The sequence below is a fragment of the Centruroides sculpturatus genome, unplaced genomic scaffold, assembly GCF_000671375.1.
Source record: "Centruroides sculpturatus isolate CEXI.00-Female unplaced genomic scaffold, Cexi_2.0 scaffold11, whole genome shotgun sequence".
NCBI lineage: Eukaryota > Metazoa > Arthropoda > Arachnida > Scorpiones > Buthidae > Centruroides > Centruroides sculpturatus.
Window position 1 is genome coordinate 166,872 of NW_019384501.1, and position 19,223 is coordinate 186,094.

Genomic DNA, 19,223 nt, shown 5'->3' on the forward strand with positions numbered 1-19,223 from the left:
TATATTTGGTATAAAAGCTATGTTAAAGTTGTTCAAAGATATAAATTTCATGAAATGCTATTAACTACAATAATAAAGTTTGTAAAATATAAAAATATTAATGTTCAAATACAAATTATTGCATCTGTATAAAAGAATTTTTACTCCCATATGAAGTATCATTCATTATCAATTGAAGATAAATATAAATTATGCTTAAATAAATTTTTAATTATTATTAATACATTACTTAGAAGATAAAACAACATGATTATATAACAATTTTTATTTTAAGTACTGTAATTATATGTCATTATAGATACAAGTGAGATCATGCACATGGGAATATTTTTGGGAGTTTAACTCTCCACTTGGAAAGAATTAAAAAATTAAGTATAAAAAAATAATACAAAAAGTATAAGCTATATTATGAAAAAATAATGAGTCTTTTTAAAATCCTGCACATAAGTAAAATCTAGAAAAAATCCACAAACTCCATTACATAAGAAATAAATGAAAGAGTGCTTTAATGATACAATAAAATCATTATATATGAGATCATTATATCACAGTTTCACTCACTGTACTATTGTAGAAAAATTCCTACTAGACCTTTTGTTTTTCCTGTACATAATTGTTTCTTTCTAATTTTTGCTATTAGTCAGTATGCATAGGTAGTATGGGTGTTGCCAAGTACATGTTTAAGGGTTAGTGGAAATGGACTAATGAGAGGGGGTTCTTTGAAAAAATAAAAACCCGTCATCCAGATACAACTACAAAGTTATGTAAGATATACACGTGGTGATTACACTTCCAGGGAGAAGTTAAGAAAACAATACACATAAATATTCCCTTTTCACCAGTGTTTACTTTCCTCGTTTTTACAGGATTCTTTTTTTGAGATTCCGACGCTCCTTATATTGATCATTTTTACAATTTTCGGAAGTTAAGTTTTTCTCTCGTAACAAAATGTTTTACCGCGGTACAAAGCAAAAAGTGAAACTATGACTAATACTTAAAAACTACTTATACTAATAAAAAAAAAAAAAAAAGGGGAGGAAGAAAAGATAGACAATAGGATAGATATAATAGGAAAGAATGGGTACCCAGTGCCGATGATCTTGGACTGCTGGTGGTGATGGCCTAATGGTGAAATCTCGTAGACAGTACGTCGAAAAGAATGACCCAGGCTTTCTTAACAAGCTTTTGGAGATTCTTATACCGATGTATGTGTTCTGACTCCTTCCGATCGCTAACTTCTCGTCTCCGTTGTCCTACCGTTGCTGTCAGAACAACCGGGAGGTCTTCTTCGCACGTCTTAGTTCTACGACGTCTGAGCCAGAAAGTGAGTTCGAGTTCCCTTTTTCGCCCTCAGGCTTTTTCGCCTCTTCTTTGTTCTTGAAAGTAGGTCACCACCACCTTACCAGGAAAGGATTAGGGAAGAATTTTCTAGAAGGTGATAGACAAAGGAAGAAAGAAAAAGAAAGGAAACGAAGGAAATACAAATAAAAATATATACTAATAAAGAAAACACCTTTTTTTGCCGAGAAATAAATATAATTTGCAAAAACAAACGTTTTCAGCCTAGTTAATAGGCCATCTTCAGGTCGAAAAAATGGAACGCAAATGTTCCATAAATAGAACATAAAAATATTTAAATCAAAAAATTTTACAAGTAAAAAATAACGGAAGAATAAATAAACAAATAAATAAATTAATTAATTAAAACAGAAATNTTTTTTGATTTAAATATTTTTATGTTCTATTTATGGAACATTTGCGTTCCATTTTTTCGACCTGAAGATGGCCTATTAACTAGGCTGAAAACGTTTGTTTTTGCAAATTATATTTATTTCTCGGCAAAAAAAGGTGTTTTCTTTATTATTATTTAGTTGCTGAGCGCTTTTGGTATTAAAAATATATACATAAAATAAGGCATACGGCCACAGTTATTATTATCTATGGTAATTTTGTTCATCTAATACATCACCATAAAGCCCACAAATCTTTAACAAGAAACAAATAAAAAAAATTTCCAGGAATTTTTTGGGGGTGGTCTATCCCAGATATATCAGGTCCCATCCCTCACCATGCTGGAGAAATTAGCCAATTCTTTTGAAGCAAACATTATCTTTTTTATTTAAATTGACTTGACTGAAAATTCTGGAGTTATAATTAAAGTTGTTTTATGTTTAAAAGAATTATCTTTTATTACTTTCTACATAAAAAAAAAAAAGTTAATATTTACAAAAGATATTTAATATCTCATATAATCTAATGTGTGTTTCATTTATTTACTTTTTGCTTATTCCTGTTTTCATTTATACATTTAATTTTTCAGTCCCAACACCTTACAAAAATTCATTTATACATTTTCTTGATTTTTACTTTTAACCAGTTGAAATAAAATACCTTTCAATAAATTTATAAATTGATTTCTGTGTATGTTTCTGAACATCCAATCTATGCTTGCTGACTTTCATAAAGCAGTTGACAATTATGACAGATTTTAATATTTATAATCTTGTGTAATGTAATGCTGAATATATAATGGACTTTGGCATTTATCAGCAAAATTTCTAGAATTCTATTTTAATATTTTGCAGGAGTTCATAATAATGAAAAAAAATCTGTTAACACTTTTATTAATTTTGTTTCCTCTAAATGTTTAATTATATTTTGAAATAGTTTTGTGGTTTGAAGATGTTCTAATTTAATTTTATTCTACCTAAATAATTATAACAAAGTCAAAACAACAGATATAAATTTTTTTGTGTAAACTTGTCATTATTGTTTTGCGATTTTATAACTAAATAAATGCAAGAATAAATAAAAATTTTAAATTTATGATGTAATAATTTAAATTTTATTAATAAAAAACATGTATTGCTCAGGATTATTATTATAATTATTATATACACATATTTATAGTCTATTTAAATTTATAAATTATACCATTTTCATTCTCTGTGAAGCAGTGATTAAGACCTTGAGTCAGATGCTCAGCAAAAGCAATACAATCAGGTGGATATAAAAATTTCATTATACATTCACCAACTAAAACATTCTAAAATACAGTTTAAAACTGATGTTATAAACTTTTTAATAGAAATTAAATTGATGAACAATTAAATATAGTTCTTGTTACCTCGGGATAGCCCAGAATTGTCTTAACTGAACTTGTGACATACAGTGTAGTTCCATCTTGAAGAGATATTGCCAAGCAAAATCCTTCCTGATTTTAATAATAAAAATTGAAATTTAAAAATTTTTAAATGCTACATATAAAAAAGAAATTATTATATATAATAAAAATAAATAACTAAATAATTTATATCTACAGATAAGCATCTGATATAAATATGAATATGAATAAACTGTATCATTTTTATAGCATGATTCTATCTACCTCTAATTGAAAATTCAAAGTCAAATTTAAGCTCATTCTTTATTTTAATATGTGTAATTATTAATAAGTTTTCAACTTTCACATTCAACAAAGGAGGGTGACTATAGTTATAAGTGATATTTATTACAAAATAACTAAAATAAAATCCCGTAGTTAAGAACTGCTCATACAGTAATGCACGAAATTGTAGCTTTAAGTTGCAGTAGCATCATATTAATTAAAATTCTATTTCAAACAAATCTTCCACTTCTTAAGTTAAACACAGTATATGATGCAACTCATCATTTAAACAAACTTTTTAATCTACACTAATAAAATCATTGTTGTTGAATTCTTATCTATGAAGGATAAATTAATTGATGAATTGTTGATTCATCCGAAAAGTTTTTCTGTTTGTTAGCAATAACGTAGTTGGAAGACTAAAATTTCTCCAAATTTAATTAGAGAAATTTTGTTTACTGATATAAGAATAAATTAAAATTCATTTTTAATTGAAGTGATTAACTGTTAAGCTCATTACTTAAAATTATTCTAACTTCAGTGATTATGGTTATTCTCAGTTTAAAAAATACAATGAACATAGAACACAAACTAAAACTGATTCAGTTTGAATCTACTAAATCTGCGCTTTATAGGAATCCTATATAGCAATGGTATTCAAACATTTTAACAGTGCGATCCCAAGGTAATTTTCTGTGACCCCATTTGGGGTCAACCCATAGATTGAATAGCACTGCTATATAGTATTAAATGTAAATAATTTAATCCTGTAAGAAAGTCACTCACAGAATTATTGATCTTCCATCACTTATACTCTTTTATAACTGAAAAGAGGTTACTTTTCTGCATTTCTTCATGTAACAATTAGTACCCTATTCTTGCAACAAGTCTGAGAACTATCTGTCGACCCTAGTATGTACATCCTGATAAGCCATGTCTCATCAAGATGTGCAAACTATGTATTAATATAAGCACAGACTACAAGCAAAAACTTAAATTAAAACTGGTCTTTCTATATAGCTCACGAATAATATTCAAGGGCAGACAATACATAAAATTTTGAAATGAAAAGCTCATAGAACACTGCATGGACAATCTATAAAGAGAGACTATCACTAGAGGAATAGGGTATATTATTAAATAAAATTTATTTTTCCAAATTCCCTCAGTAACACTTAAAATCTTTATTGCAATTCTAATACAGCACCTTACAATCATGATACCCAAGCATCCTAGAATCAATAATACAGTATCTTTCAAGAATCACATATATACTTTATGTCAATGAGAAGCTACTGAAACAACTGGTAAATCTTAAAGTGTACTTCAAACAACTGTAACTTTGCTAAATTTGACGAAAATTTTGCTTTGGAGTTTGAATGATGCTTCAAAATTCAAACTGAACATGTAGTAAAAATTGGGTTCAAAGCATAAATGCCATCTGTTGTGCACCCAAGACATCTCTCACTGTTGCATTACACTTATATGTTTACAGTGCTTTATTTCTGGTGTGTTTAATTATATATATTATGTATTATTCGTCGATTTTTAACAATTTCTTCCTACAATTTTTCTTTGTCCATAGCTTTTGGTTGCTCCATACGTTTTGTATCGTTTAGTTCAAAATTTCCTAAACGGAACTTTTTAAACCATTTCTGACACGTTCGAAGTTTAGGATCATCTTCCCCATATACATTATGATTTTTTTTTTATCTGTTTGTATGTTGTTATATCTTTGCCGAAACTCATAAAGCATAATATTCCGGATATGCTTTTTATTTTAAGACATTTCAACTTAATAAAAAAAAAAGCGTGATGTTACAGTTTAAAATAAGCTTTAAACAAAGACTACAATCTCACATTATCCGATAATGTGTTAAATTCACAACTGTTATAATTAAATTACATATCTACGTTAAGTGATGACAGTTGTTAAAAATAGATGGCTGTGTGGCCGAGTAGTCAAGGTGACACAGCCTATTGTTCTCGGGAACCCGGGATCGAATCCAACAATAGGAAATAAAATTTAAAGTTAATAAGGAAAACGTGTTTAGTAATTCCCCTTATATACTTTGACAAAATTCCAATTCTTTCCCTCGTTATGTGTACACAACAAGGGAAAAGTAAAAAACACATTTGAAAGATATCTTTGGAAAGAATATTTTTTTAATATCATACAGTTTGGCCAAACCACATAAGATTAAAATATCTTGAGATTTTTTAATAAGATGTAACTCAACACCAAAGCGTAAGACAAAAACTTCAGAGTTGGATACTCGTAATAATTATGTAAATTGATCAAAATGGTTTAAAAATAAAGAGCATCCTTATCATTTTGCTGTTTTGATTGAAACTAATGCAACTACTAATTTGATTTTGACTTATAAGAATTTCCTAAAGTGATGCAATAATATCAAAGAAACCATAGGTCTATAGACCTATGCAAGATTTAGCTTCCCGAAATTAGCCTACAGCCTACTTCCAAGCGATATATGGAGTAGGGTTTCTCATTTCCCGGTCCTTTGCTTGTCTCGGGATTTTGGGAAAAAAGTGAACTGTTCCCGGGATATAATTAATTATTATTTTTTTTAAGATATAAAAAATCTCTTGAAATCGAATGATATAATTCTTTTTCATTTTTAAAGTAATTGAATATGTTCTGCAACCTCCAAAATCGTAATATTAATTAAGACAGCATCAGCGCAATTATTCAAGATACAGTATTACAGGTTACGACAAGTAGCCTAAAGAATTTTCGGAGTTCTACCACAAATAGGCTAATAAACAGGTTTAAAATTAATAAATACTAATGTATTCTGACAGTTTATGGGTTAATTATACTTTCTATTTGCAAAATTCCCTCAACTTTAATACAAAATAAGAAAAAAAAGTGAACTTTTAAGAAATTTGCGGGATTTCCCGGGTTAAGAAAACAGCCAGGATCCCGCAATCCCGTTAGTGAAACCCTAATGCAGAGTGTCACACTGTGTGTTCCGCTAAACCTATCGCGTGTTTAACTGAGAACCCAGCATGGTGATCAGACAAGCTAACGATAGTTATTGGTAAAGAATAAAGAAAATTCAGAGAAGCGACCCTTTGCCAAATATTCGCCTCCAAATGTGAAAATCAACAGCGACTGCCGTTCCGGTCACCATCTTGGTTGCAAGCAAGTTAAGGCACAGCGATCAGTGCCTGTAACAAATAAATGCATTAACTTCTACTGACCAAAAAACAGTACAGTATTTACCTTGAACCAGTATTACTGCCTATTCTCCATGTTCCGCGTTGGACAAGGCAAGCTCTTTTTTTAAACATAATTTTGGAAGTTGTTTGGACACTGATGTCAAAAATTTTTTTATGCTGTGTGGCGATACTCGCTCCATTTTCGCACTGTTTTCTCATAGAATCAGCATGTTAACGAACAATAACTATCTTGTATGGCCTTTTCAGAGCCAAAGCAGTAGTGTATCACTAATTAACATCGCTTGTTACTTAGTTAAATAATATTGGAATGGGATTTCTCGAAAAGGAATTGGGGCTTATCGTACTAATGGGTTTACCATCCGAGTATGACCAACTAATGAAAACACTTGTACAAAACGAAGATAATTTGGATGCAAAAGTAGTAATAAAAGTACTTCTTGAAGAGAAACGGATAGAGTGCCGTAAACAAATTGAAGAAAATAATAAAGATTTGGAAATGAAAGTATTAAAGACTACTTCACAGAAGCAAGAAGAGCAAAATGATAAAGGCAAAGTGTCACTGCTACGGAAAACTTGGTCACATGCTCGAGAGCGCTGGCATAACACGTCCAGAGAAAACAACACCGAAGAAAGAATAAAAGGTAATGAAAATAAACAGTATGATAACCCAATGACTTATTCTAAAGTTGCAGCAAATAAAGCTGTATACCGAGCCTTGAATCCAAAGTCAAATATCAACTAGACAAGTGAGTATCGCACCATGTGTACAAAAGACATATCACAACACCTGATATGGTATGAATACTGTGGAGCAAATGAATATATGTCACTGTACAGAAAAAAATTCAATGATTTCGCTCTGAATGAATCTGTAGTATCAGTAGCGAATGGGAGAGTGAACATAGTCAAGGGATACAAAAGTGTCTTATTACATTTACGAGATGAAAATGCTATTGTTAAGGTAAGACTACAGCACAGTACAGTAGGTATATCATGTACTATATGTACCAGAACTTGAAGACAATTTAATGAATATTGGTGCTTTAACAGAGAAAAATGTTTAGATGCATTTTAAAGATGACCGTTTGACTGCATTGGACTAAAACGATGAAGTTTTTCACCACTGTACGTGGTGGAAGACAGTGAAAAGTCTATGACGAAGCGTGTCCAGAGAAAACAGTAAAGCTAGACACGAACATGAACATAATCTATTTCAAATTAGGTCATGTAGGACGTAAGATAATTAATGAAGCCGTAAAGTATCTTGATGGTGATGTCACCAAGAAGAACCTTGAAAGCTGTGCAACGTGTCTGAAAGGAAAAGTTAGTGAAAACCTCATGACAAAAGTGAAAACAAAAAACTGGGTCACTGCAGCTTATACACACTGATGTCATGGAACCAGTAAAACCTTTGTCAAAGGACAAGGAAAAATATATACATAACTTTGTTGATGACTTTTGTAGATACTGTGTATGCACGGATATATTTCCTAAAATCAAAAGCTGAAGTAAGTGAGAGGTTCGTTGAGTTTAAGAGGTAGACCGAAATATAAACTGATAGAAGAATATAACAAAAACAGAGACAATGGCACAGAATATTGCAGCACCCAACTGCAAAAATATACACGTGATGCAGGAATACCGGAAGAAACAACATCGTGCACACCCGAACAAAATGAAGAGTGTGAATGTCTAAACCAGTCTTACACAAATGGCAAGATGTGTGACGATCGAAGAAAACTGTACCAAAGATAGGCTTATTGTGGGCGGACGCTATTAACACAACCGACTATATAAAAAATAGAATTATTACAATAGACAACGAAAATTGAATACTGTACGAAGTAGTTTCAGCGCAAGGCACCAGTGCAAGACTTGCAAATTTTTGAATGTCGAGGATAGTAACATATTCTGAAAGTGAAAAGAAAGTCAAAGTTCGACAATAGTGCAAAAGAGTGATTTTTCATTGGATATGTTGAAGGTGAAAAAAGATATAAGTATAGGACAGAACTACAGATAAATTACGGTAAGTTGTGGTTTTTACTTTGAAGACACAGTGTTTCTTTTTAAGATGAACGAAGAGTACGAAAGACAAAATCCAAAACAGAAGTTGAAGTTTATGTTGATATAGATGACAAAAAAACTACAAGCAGACAAGTGGACAGTCCAGAGACAAGGCGAGAAAGTAACATTGAAAGTGAAGCCAACATTGATCTGGAACTTCAAGATCACAGAATATTAAGAAGCTATTGAGCAAGTTCGAGAAGAACAAGAACTAAAAGATTGGAGAATAAAGAAAGAAAAACAACTAAGTTCATGTTGTAATGAAAAATATGCAAATTGAACATAACTCAAAATAAAGAGCCTATGACAGTACAAGAGGCAATGCACATAAATGATACAGAAAAACGGAGGGAAACCATTGAAAAAGAACTTTAAAATTTGGAAGAAAAGCAAACTTGGGAAATTGTTGATCTTCCAACAAAATGCTACACTATTACCTCAAGATGGGTTTTTAAACAAAAAAGAGAGGACAGTGGTAACATAATTGAGTATAAAGCACATCTCGTAGAAAGAGGATGCCAACAACTTGAAAACATTGAATATGCAGAGGTGTTTTCACATGTAAAGTTCAAGAAAATAATCTTTACAGTATACTTGCTGCCTTGGCAGCTATCAAGGATAGTGCATATATTGCGACATTAAAGATGCATATCTGACTGAATATCTCGATGAAAAGATATACACTAAACTATCCTAGACAGGAGAGAAAAATCAGTACTATTCTGACAAAGTTTGCTGTGAAAAAAAGGGATTTATGGACTCAAGCATATAAGTCAGTAGTGGAATAAAAGAATGGACTTGTTTCTCAAATCACTTGGCCTAATCCAATCGAAGGTGGATCCGTGTGTTTACTTTGACACAAAGCGATAACTGATAATGGATATACAAGTCGATGATATCCTTTTAACATGTACAGAAAATAACAGTTACAAATGTTGAATGAGAATATAAACAGGAAATTCGAAGTTAAAGACCTTAGAAAGGCAAAAATTATTCTGTCAATAAAAGCTGAACGTTCCGGAAAAGGGACTATTGAACTATTTTAACATCTAATTGACAAGATGTTGAAATGTTATGGGATGATAGATGCAAGGCCTACATCAATACTGATGGAACCGGGAATCAAATTTAAACTTCATACAAAAGATAACAAAGTATATGATGTGCCATAAAGACAAGTGGTAGGATCAATGTTTTATCTAGCATGCACAATCACGCCTGATATTGTATTTGCCGTCAAACCTTAGCCAGTTTTACAAAGGAGTAATCGACAAGTGCGAAACAAGTTCTCTGTTATCTTAAAAAGACTCGTAGGTTTCATACCTGGAAAAACAACACTTCAAGCAGTGCCGTAACTAGGCAGGTGCAACAGGTGCACCCGCACAGGGCCCGCTTGAAAGAGGGGCCCAAAATGCATGTATTTGTTTTATTACTTTCCCAAACCTAATTAATTAAGGGGCCTAAATACAAATTCCTGCACAGGGCACAGGAATGGCTAGTTATGGCACTGACTTCAAGGATACACAGATGCAGACTGGAGAAGTGATCTGACCAATCCCAAATCCACAATGGGATATGTGTATACCTTAGCAGGGGAGGGCATAAGCTAGAGCAGCAGGAAACAATGTAGTGTTGTTTTTTCGAGAACAGAAGCAGAGTTCATTAGTGTGGTGCAATCAATGTTTAAGTTTAAAATTTGAGCTTTTTAGACCAAGTAGTTTTTCTCTACTAGTGTGTACAGTGCAGGATGAAGAAAAGAAAATATAGCTTTTTTGGCGATTTTTGCCCTTTTCAATTGCTTATATTTCGGCAACCGTTTTATAGAAAAAGAAAAAAACTCATGCCAATTTTTAAAAAAAACTGAATCTATTCAGAAATTCTCATTTTCATTCATTTTAATGTGATAAAAATCACCAAGATAAAAAAAATGATGTACTTAATTTACATATAAGTAAATTTAATGCGTACTATTTAAGAATTTCCAAATATTTTACATTATTAATACAGTAAAATATCGATTTAACGAACTAATTCAGGTGAGGAAGTGTCGGTTATACGTTTGTGTAATTAAAAATTATGTATGTACGAAAATTTAATTTCATAAAAAAGTTTTCTGCATATGTTATTGTTTATGTGCTCACCATAGTACCGAGACTGCAATATACGACTTATATTGAAATAAATAAACAAACATTTTTTGGAAAATACACTAATTATATTTAACTAAACAAATAAATAATATTCTTAAGAGCAGCAATTCTTGGATTTGAAAAAAAAATCTGTTAATTTAATTACATATAAAAAGCATTTTAAAATTAACAGGGGTGTTAATTTTCACGTATGATATCCAGACCGGAAATTTTGTCTGTTAAATCTGAAGTCCTTTAAATGGAAGTTTTACTGTAATGCTGCTTAGCTCTTTAAAACAGTTGACCCCCTATAATACTGTTGATAATTCCATTTTATATGAATTCCATGTTGTACGAGTCACTTAGATTTAACAAATACGTGTGCCGGGCTGTAAATGGCTCACGTATTTGTAAAATCTAAGTGACTCGTACAACATGGAATTCATATAAAATGGAATTATCAACAGTATTATAGGGGGTCAACTGTTTTAAAGAGCTAAGCAGCATTACAGTAAATTATCAACAGTGTTATAGGAGGTCAACCGTATTTATATTTTACTAGTAGTAATTCAAACACAAATAATTATCGTATTTATTTTCAGGCACTTGGCAATTCTTATCATCAAGTTTTTATTCAGTTGATGATAAGAATTGCCAAGTGCCTGAAAATAAATACGATTATTATTTGTGTTTGAATTACTACTAATAACTACTAGCACGGTTTCAAAGTACCAGTATATTTTACTAATGAAATGAATCTGATTAGATCCTTTATTATTAAGATTTGTTATATGCAATTTTATAATAATCTGTAATAAAATAAGAATAAAAATTCACGAGAATCAAGTAATTTTATTGTGATGTCTTTATTATTTAGGAATAGTTATAAGCTAAATTTTTATATAGAGAAATTCAAAAATATATTGTATAACTTAATTATGAAATAATTGTTCTTGTTAATTATTAGTTTATTTAGAATTCCTTGTATATTAGTTTATGAATTCTTATTATATAACATTTCTTATGCATATTTTGTTTAAACATACAAGTAATTGAAAATAAGCCATTATAATATTAAATGAAACAAAATCAAATTTGCTCAACCCGAAAAATTTAATTTTTGATCATCCTTGAATTCTTAAATAGTATATAATCGTTTATAATTTATATAAATAAGAATTTATATAATCTTTAATTGCAACAAATATATAATACTCACTTCACTTTTTAACCACTGCTCATTTTTTAAATATTTTAAAGAGAGAGACTTGAAATATTTCGAATTATTCTCCTGTATGTTATTTTGTGTATCTAAATAAAGAAAAAAAAATGCATTTTAGTTATGAAAAGATATTTACAATTTAAAATTATTTAAAAAATAAAATAACTTATATATTTAAATGAAAATCAACAGATTCAAAAGTTTACCATAAATAACATCACAGGGTGGCCCAAAAGTCAGTTAACCGCGAAGAAAGAAATTCGTAAAAATGTACTAAAGCAGTGTCTTATCTAGGTATTATCGTAGGGAAATGTTTGGGCGTAAAATTACTTTTGCATATAAATCTTGGGAGACTTGTACTATATAAAGTACGCTTGATTTATTTAACTATTACCAGTAGAAAAATTACATGAATAAATAATCATTAAGTAATTGTCATAGATTTCTTATATATATATTTAAATATTTTGATTGAGGAAGAAATATGATCTCTTCTCCTGAATACACTTCAGGATAAGAGATTATATATCCTCCTTAATAAAAAATTTCGTATTAAAATCCACGAGTTGCTAAAACCATTGAACACTAGTTCACACCTGACCTATGGGCTGGCACATGGAGTTTTCCGGGTTTTCTTCATACGTCTAACACCCTAAACAGAAACCAGTTTCCCACAGAAAATCCTCCTGGGAGGTACCTCTGTTGGCAGATTGCCTTGATGTTTCTTCGCCTTATCAAACCAAACTAAAAACAAAGACACCTACAAATAAGACCGGGACTGGATCTACGCCTGTCCTGAGATTATCTTCATTCTTTCTTTACTTTTTTCCAATAACAATTGTATAAATCAAAAATACCTTGTAGTAAATTTAATAGTCCTTATAGTAAAGTATTTAGAAACCGCACGCGATGAGATTGTCCTTTTAATTCTTAAAATGCACCATTAGGAAAACACCATACTTGCTTTTATATGTTTTTATTTACATTGATGCCTCGTATTTCGAATTTAATTCATTCAAGGAAACTGTCCGAATTCCGAATCGTTTGAAGTCCGAATCAATTTTTCCCATTAAAAATAATGGAAAGTGAATTAATCCATTTCCAGACCCTAAACAATACCCGTTTCGATAAACTTAAAACAGTAAATACACATACTGTAATTTAAGATAAAAATAACACAATTAAATGCCCTAATAATAAATTAAAACACGAAAACAATAAATAAAATACGTAAGTTACTGCATAATAAAATGAGTATTGTAAGTCTATTAATTCGTCGCACATCGTTGATTTCGGTATCTTATACATGGCCGCCCGATTCATCACACCTGTACCGCTTTCATGCTTCAATAGTCGATATTACAAACTTTCTCTTAGACTTTGTTGCTTCCATACACTTCTCTGATGACATGCGAAAGGTTGTTTCTGTACATTGCGTTATACAGAAAGTTTTCGCGTATTTTTAACATCTGCCGTCACACGTAGATATGCGATTTAATTATAACAGTTGTGAATTTAACACATTATCGATAATGTGAGATTATAGTCTTTGTTTAAAGCTTATTTTAAACTTTAACTTCACGTTTTGTTTGAGTAAAATCAAGTAGAAAATGTCTTCAAATAAAAAGCATATCCGAAATATTATGTTTATGAATTTCGGGAAAGATATAGCGCTATACAAACAGTAAAAGAAAAAAAATATTCTTTTAAACATATTGTAAAAAGTACAAATAATAAAGATTAATACAAATAAAAAAATATTGACGTCTTCCTTGTCGGAACTTTTTACTCGATTTGAATAGTTTTAGACGGGGAAGTAGCCTATAAAGAAAGGTCGACTCCGCCAATGTGGATCATTTTTTCTGTGAAGATGAAAAAGGAAAAGGTTTAAAAGTATATTTCGTCCTGATTTCCTTTTTAGAAATTTATTTAAAAAAAAAAAAAAATTCGTAATGTGTGTGGAGAAGATGCTCCTAAACTTCGAACGTGTCAAATGTGGTTTAAAAAGTTCCGTTTAAAGGAAATAAAACGTATGGAACGACCAAAACCTATCGACGAAAGAAAACTGAGAAAATAAATTGTTTAAAAATCGACGAATAACACACAATATATGTAACCAAACACATCAAAAATAAAGCGTATGAACGTAATACGAGAGCGAGAGACACGCTTTGAGCACGTTTTTTCACTACGGTACAGTTCGAAATTTAAAGGATCGTTCGAACTCCGAAACGAATTTTTGCCGAATTTAGGATTGGAAGTTACGAGGTACCACTGTACTTTCACGAAATTATTAAATACAATATTAGTAGAAAGAAATCTGTCTAAAGAGTGAAAGAATTAGTTAATTATACAACTGTTAATTAAATTATAAAAAACCCTGTATTAAAAGATCATTTAATTAATTAATACGTGCCTAAAATTCGTTAATTGTATTGTAATAACAAATTATTATTATTTTTTTATAAATATAACTTAAATTATAATTATTATTACAAATTATTTTAGTAATTATTGCTTACCTTGAATATTATGAATGCAAGAAAGAATGGGATTCAGGCCCTTCAAAGATATATCGTTGTTATGCGATTCTAAAACTGTAGTCATGTTTGTTGAAAGTGGTTCCACATAATTTTTCTTCTAACTTCTTATAAAATAATGCTATTAAATAAGAAAAAAAATTATTTACAATTTATGTTTGATATACAGTACAGTACTTTGAATAGATTATATCATAATTTTGTCACGAACCGCAAGACATTCAATTGAAATTCTTACTATTTGCAATAGAATATATTAGGAAAAAAAGAATCAATGAAGTTATATAATATTAATATTTTTAAAATATATATAAAATCTATGAAATAATTAAATAATTTTAACGATAAAATCATTAATTGGGCTGCAATTTGAAAAAAAAAAAATTATAGACCTTTATTTTATGCTATTATATATCAATTTTCGTTTAGATTAGTTGAAAGAATATTTTATTCCTTCACTAAACGTGTATATTCACATAATAATTTGTTAATTATTTCATTTATTAAAAGGTTAAAGAAACGAGTATTGAAAAACTAAACCTATACAGAATATCTTTTCTCACTTTTCTTGATTTTCTATAAACCTTTCTTGATAGCTTTACAGTTTCTCTATACCAATGTTTCTTAACCTGGGGTGCATTCAACCCAGGGGGTACGAGATTTCTGAAAGAGACATTTTCTAGGAAATAAAATTGTATTCATCTTTTTCGTTGAGAATCTATCCTTTTTTTTAACATAAGCTCTTAATTAAAATGTATTAATATCACATTTAAATATATAATTGTGTTTTTTTTTTGTGTTGTAAATATCTACACTTAAGTCTTTTTATATTAACAAATGAGCGCGGATATATAACTATACTCGTGTTAAAATATCCGTGAGAACTTTGGATAACAATCATTCATTATCCATCTTAGTGCTTTCAGAATGGAAAGATTTAAATAAATAAAATACTATAAATGACAGTATTCATATCCTTTCGGTTTTCTTGATAGTTACACAGATACTCAGTGCATGTTTCCATAGTTTTTCTTAACATTTTACGATTGTCGAAGGTTATAAAACGATCAGAATGACTAGGAGAATTAAATCTAAAGAAATCGACAATAAAAGAAATAATTTAGAAATCACATAATAGAGGAAAAAGGATTTCAGATTCATTTCTTTCAATCAATTTCTTCTCACATTATATAAAACTTGTAAAATTTTCTTCTAGTTTTAAAAGTGATTCTTATATAAAATTTTTATCTTGATAGAATATTATATATAAGTGTTTTAATTCTATACAGTATTATTCTTATTGTATAGTATATATTTCTAATCATTTCGGAATTTATAATATATAATTTCGAATTAAATCTTAACGATTTCTCTCAATTTAAGCTAAAATACGTAATAAATACTTTTTTTTTATATACTTAATTCAATGATAAATATTTATATTGATGTATAAATATTCTGTATTCACCGAATAATTATATTTTGAGCAATTTGCTTACAAATATTCAAATATTTCATTCACTTGTTATTCAAATTTATATCCAGTGACAAACTCCAATGACAAGTGAGCGTAATTATAATTTTATATTCGTGATTTAATGCTCTCATTTCAAACATTCCATTTTAAAATTAAAAATTTAAACTTATAAATACAGAATGCATACACAAATTAATTAACAATTAATTAATACTTATTAAAAATTATGAATAGAAAATTTGATTATTATAAAAATTAATTTTTTTATACTTGAAATTCTATGCTTTACGAAATTAAAAATGTATACAATTATTAATTTCGTATTAAAACTATGCTCTTGTGCAAATTTTAAATTAAGTTAGCATTCAATAGATAAAGCAAAGTGATAATCAAGAACATTAATAAGTACTAAGCGACATATTTTACAAATAAACAAACGAATATACTATCTATTCACCTACTTATAAAAAGAATAAATACTAAATTAGTACTCAACAAAAATTCCATTCTTCCTTAAATAAATGCTAAAAATTCATCAGCAAAAATTACATTTTTTTTTTTTGCAATCAAATATTATTAAAATAAATCTCAAAAAATACAATACAAAATTACATTAGAGAAGTGTTAAAACTTCAATTTTCTATAAATTTAAAGCATAAAAAATATCTTAAATAATAATTTAAAAATTAAATTTAAAAAAAAAAGAAAAAAACTATAAATTACAAAGAAAATGCATTTACTTTTTTTCTTTCTTTCTTTAAATTTACTAAACAATTTCTAAATTGTTATTAGAGATCAGAATAGACGGAACCACTCACCAACAGAAAGCAACTAATCTCCTCAACGCTGTGCAATGGAAGGTTTCACGCACCGTGACACGTGAGTAGCTCTGTATCCGGTTGCCATGACGATTCTGCAGAACATCACGCTTCATCAACCAAAACCTTTTTTTTTTTTTTTTTTAACGATTATTTCATACCACTTAGCGGAATCTCAATAAATTCGAGTCATATACACGAGCGTATTAAAACACGAAGTTACGCAATTAAAATTCGAATTAAAAGAAAAAAAATTATAATAATTTATACAAAAAATAAAGAAAACTAAATTAAAAATTTTATTTAGAAGAGAAAAAAATATTAAAAAAAAAAAAGAAAATCATCTATCTATAAGTTAGAAGTTAAAAAGAAGATTAGAACTTATCTTCCTTGTATAAGAAAGAAGGTCATGTTTATGACTGGGCACGTTTCTGGTGCTGTTCACGTTGCTTGTGCATGTGCCTTTCAATATATAGGCCTACCCATGGCTAATCCACTTAGTTGCGTCAGCAATGACACTCGCTAGTATTATGTTGGGATGAAGTAATAACAGGGGGGAGCCTTTACTTTTTTTTCTTGAGCAGTGACAATAAGTATTATTATTATTATTATTATTATTTATTATTATTGTGATCGAACATAAGAAATTTCGTTTCTCTCCATTTAACAAAAGTGACTTTTATATAGTACATGCTGTGAATGTATACGGAGATTGAATCCTAGAATTTTTAATACTCATAAACTTAAAAATTTTTATTTTAAAGAAATTTTCTTACAGAAGATACTTCTTTTATAAATGTAATTCTGCTAAGAGTGTTAATTAATTTTATTAAATTTTGAGCATATTTATGATGCTGAATTTCTTGTTGTGGATCTCTTTATTCTCTATAGTATTTAAAATGATGATAATATTGAAACAAAGATAACCTTAGAAAATTGGTTAAACAGTTCTACTGACCTTGAAGACATCACGTTGCTGTTTTCTTTTAAGATAAATCTCAATCAATAAATGTATTGAAAACTTTTTATAATAGGCATTAATTAAGTAGATATTATTATTATTATTATTTGTACAAAATCTAAAAATATTCAGCTGGTAAACAAAAGAAGAATTTTTCACGTAATTATCCTTTATTTATTTATTTTTTCCTTCATAAAGGATCAGAATTCCTCATTTATTCTTTATTAAATATTCTTCAATTACAGCAACCTTATATGTTGCTGTAATTATTTGTATATATATATATATATATATTTTTTTTTTTGTAGCATGCTTTATTTTTCTTCCATCTCTTCATTTCAGGTATTGAATAGCCTGCAATGACGTCACAACACAGGTACTTTTAACGTCAGCAAGTTATATCACCCCAGTTACGGAAGTCATCACTGGTCTTTAACATAGGAACAATTTTAAATCATTCGAACAATGCATTTATGTATTATTTGTAAAATCCTTTGAAATAACAATTATATGAGCATCAAGAGTAACAGTAAAAAAATAGATAAAGAATAAATATATATTATTTAAAAAGTAATACAGTAAATATACTTCTTATAGGAGTGCAAATAATAAATATCTGGTGTAATAATAAATAAATCTAAAATTACAAAATAAGAAAAATTATATATTAATTCTTATAAAGAATACTTTCGAATGTATTTATATAATGTAGATTATTTTGTATTTGCATTTTATTGGTCAATAAAATGATAAATTATACTTTAAAGAAAAGAAATAATTTAGCGTTTTAGTTCAATTTGTAAAAAATATAATATTTTCTTTATTTTTTATTCCGAAGGAGGATTATATCTAATAATAATGACATCTCATAATTGTAATCTATAATTTATATTTTCTTCATTTCTTCATAATTTATTTAATATTCGAATTTACATAACTGATATTTAAATTACAATAAAAGAAATCTTTAACAGAGAAATAAGTTATTCATGTTAAGAGGAGAGGGAAATAAAATTTCATTCACAATATTACATAAATTTATATAAAATTGTGAGTGAAAATTCCTTTTTTTCCCTCTCATATATGTAGCAACCCAGGCACACCAGTGACTAAGCGGTTCCGTTCCCTAAACACTGGGAGTTCGGTCGTGTGTTCGCGCCTCGCTAGGACGGGCTGGCCACATGTTTTCCGAGTTTTCTCCACGTCTATAAAGAGGTGAGGGACGAGGCCCGACATATTGGGTATGTTGGGGCCTTCCCTCACTACCCGGTCGCCCCGTTGTGGGCCTAGCCGAACCCATAATTGGCTTGCTAAAAGAGGCCTACAGGGCGGAAGGAATTTTAAAACAATTGGGCCTGCTGAATAAAAAATGTTTTTAAAAAATGCTATATGATAATATCTCGATTATTAGAATCTATTG

The 19,223-nt window shown here is 29.2% G+C and overlaps 1 protein-coding gene across 6 annotated transcripts in view; it reads right to left on the reverse strand.

Moving 5' to 3' along the window:
* LOC111622061 (period circadian protein-like) overlaps positions 1 to 16,918 on the reverse strand; it is a 78,336-nt gene extending 61,418 nt beyond the window's left edge. For 2 of the 6 annotated variants that reach the window (XM_023364378.1, XM_023364375.1), the window contains exons 1-5: positions 16,843 to 16,918; positions 14,530 to 14,668; positions 12,005 to 12,096; positions 3,128 to 3,214; positions 2,935 to 3,046 (exon numbers count right to left, since the gene is read on the reverse strand). In XM_023364378.1, coding sequence (XP_023220146.1) covers positions 2,935 to 3,046; positions 3,128 to 3,214; positions 12,005 to 12,096; positions 14,530 to 14,614 — 376 coding nt within the window. In that variant the 5' untranslated portion in view covers positions 14,615 to 14,668; positions 16,843 to 16,918. The other 4 variants (XM_023364377.1, XM_023364376.1, XM_023364379.1 and 1 more) reach the window with 4 other exon arrangements.
* Positions 16,919 to 19,223: the final 2,305 nt, after the last annotated feature.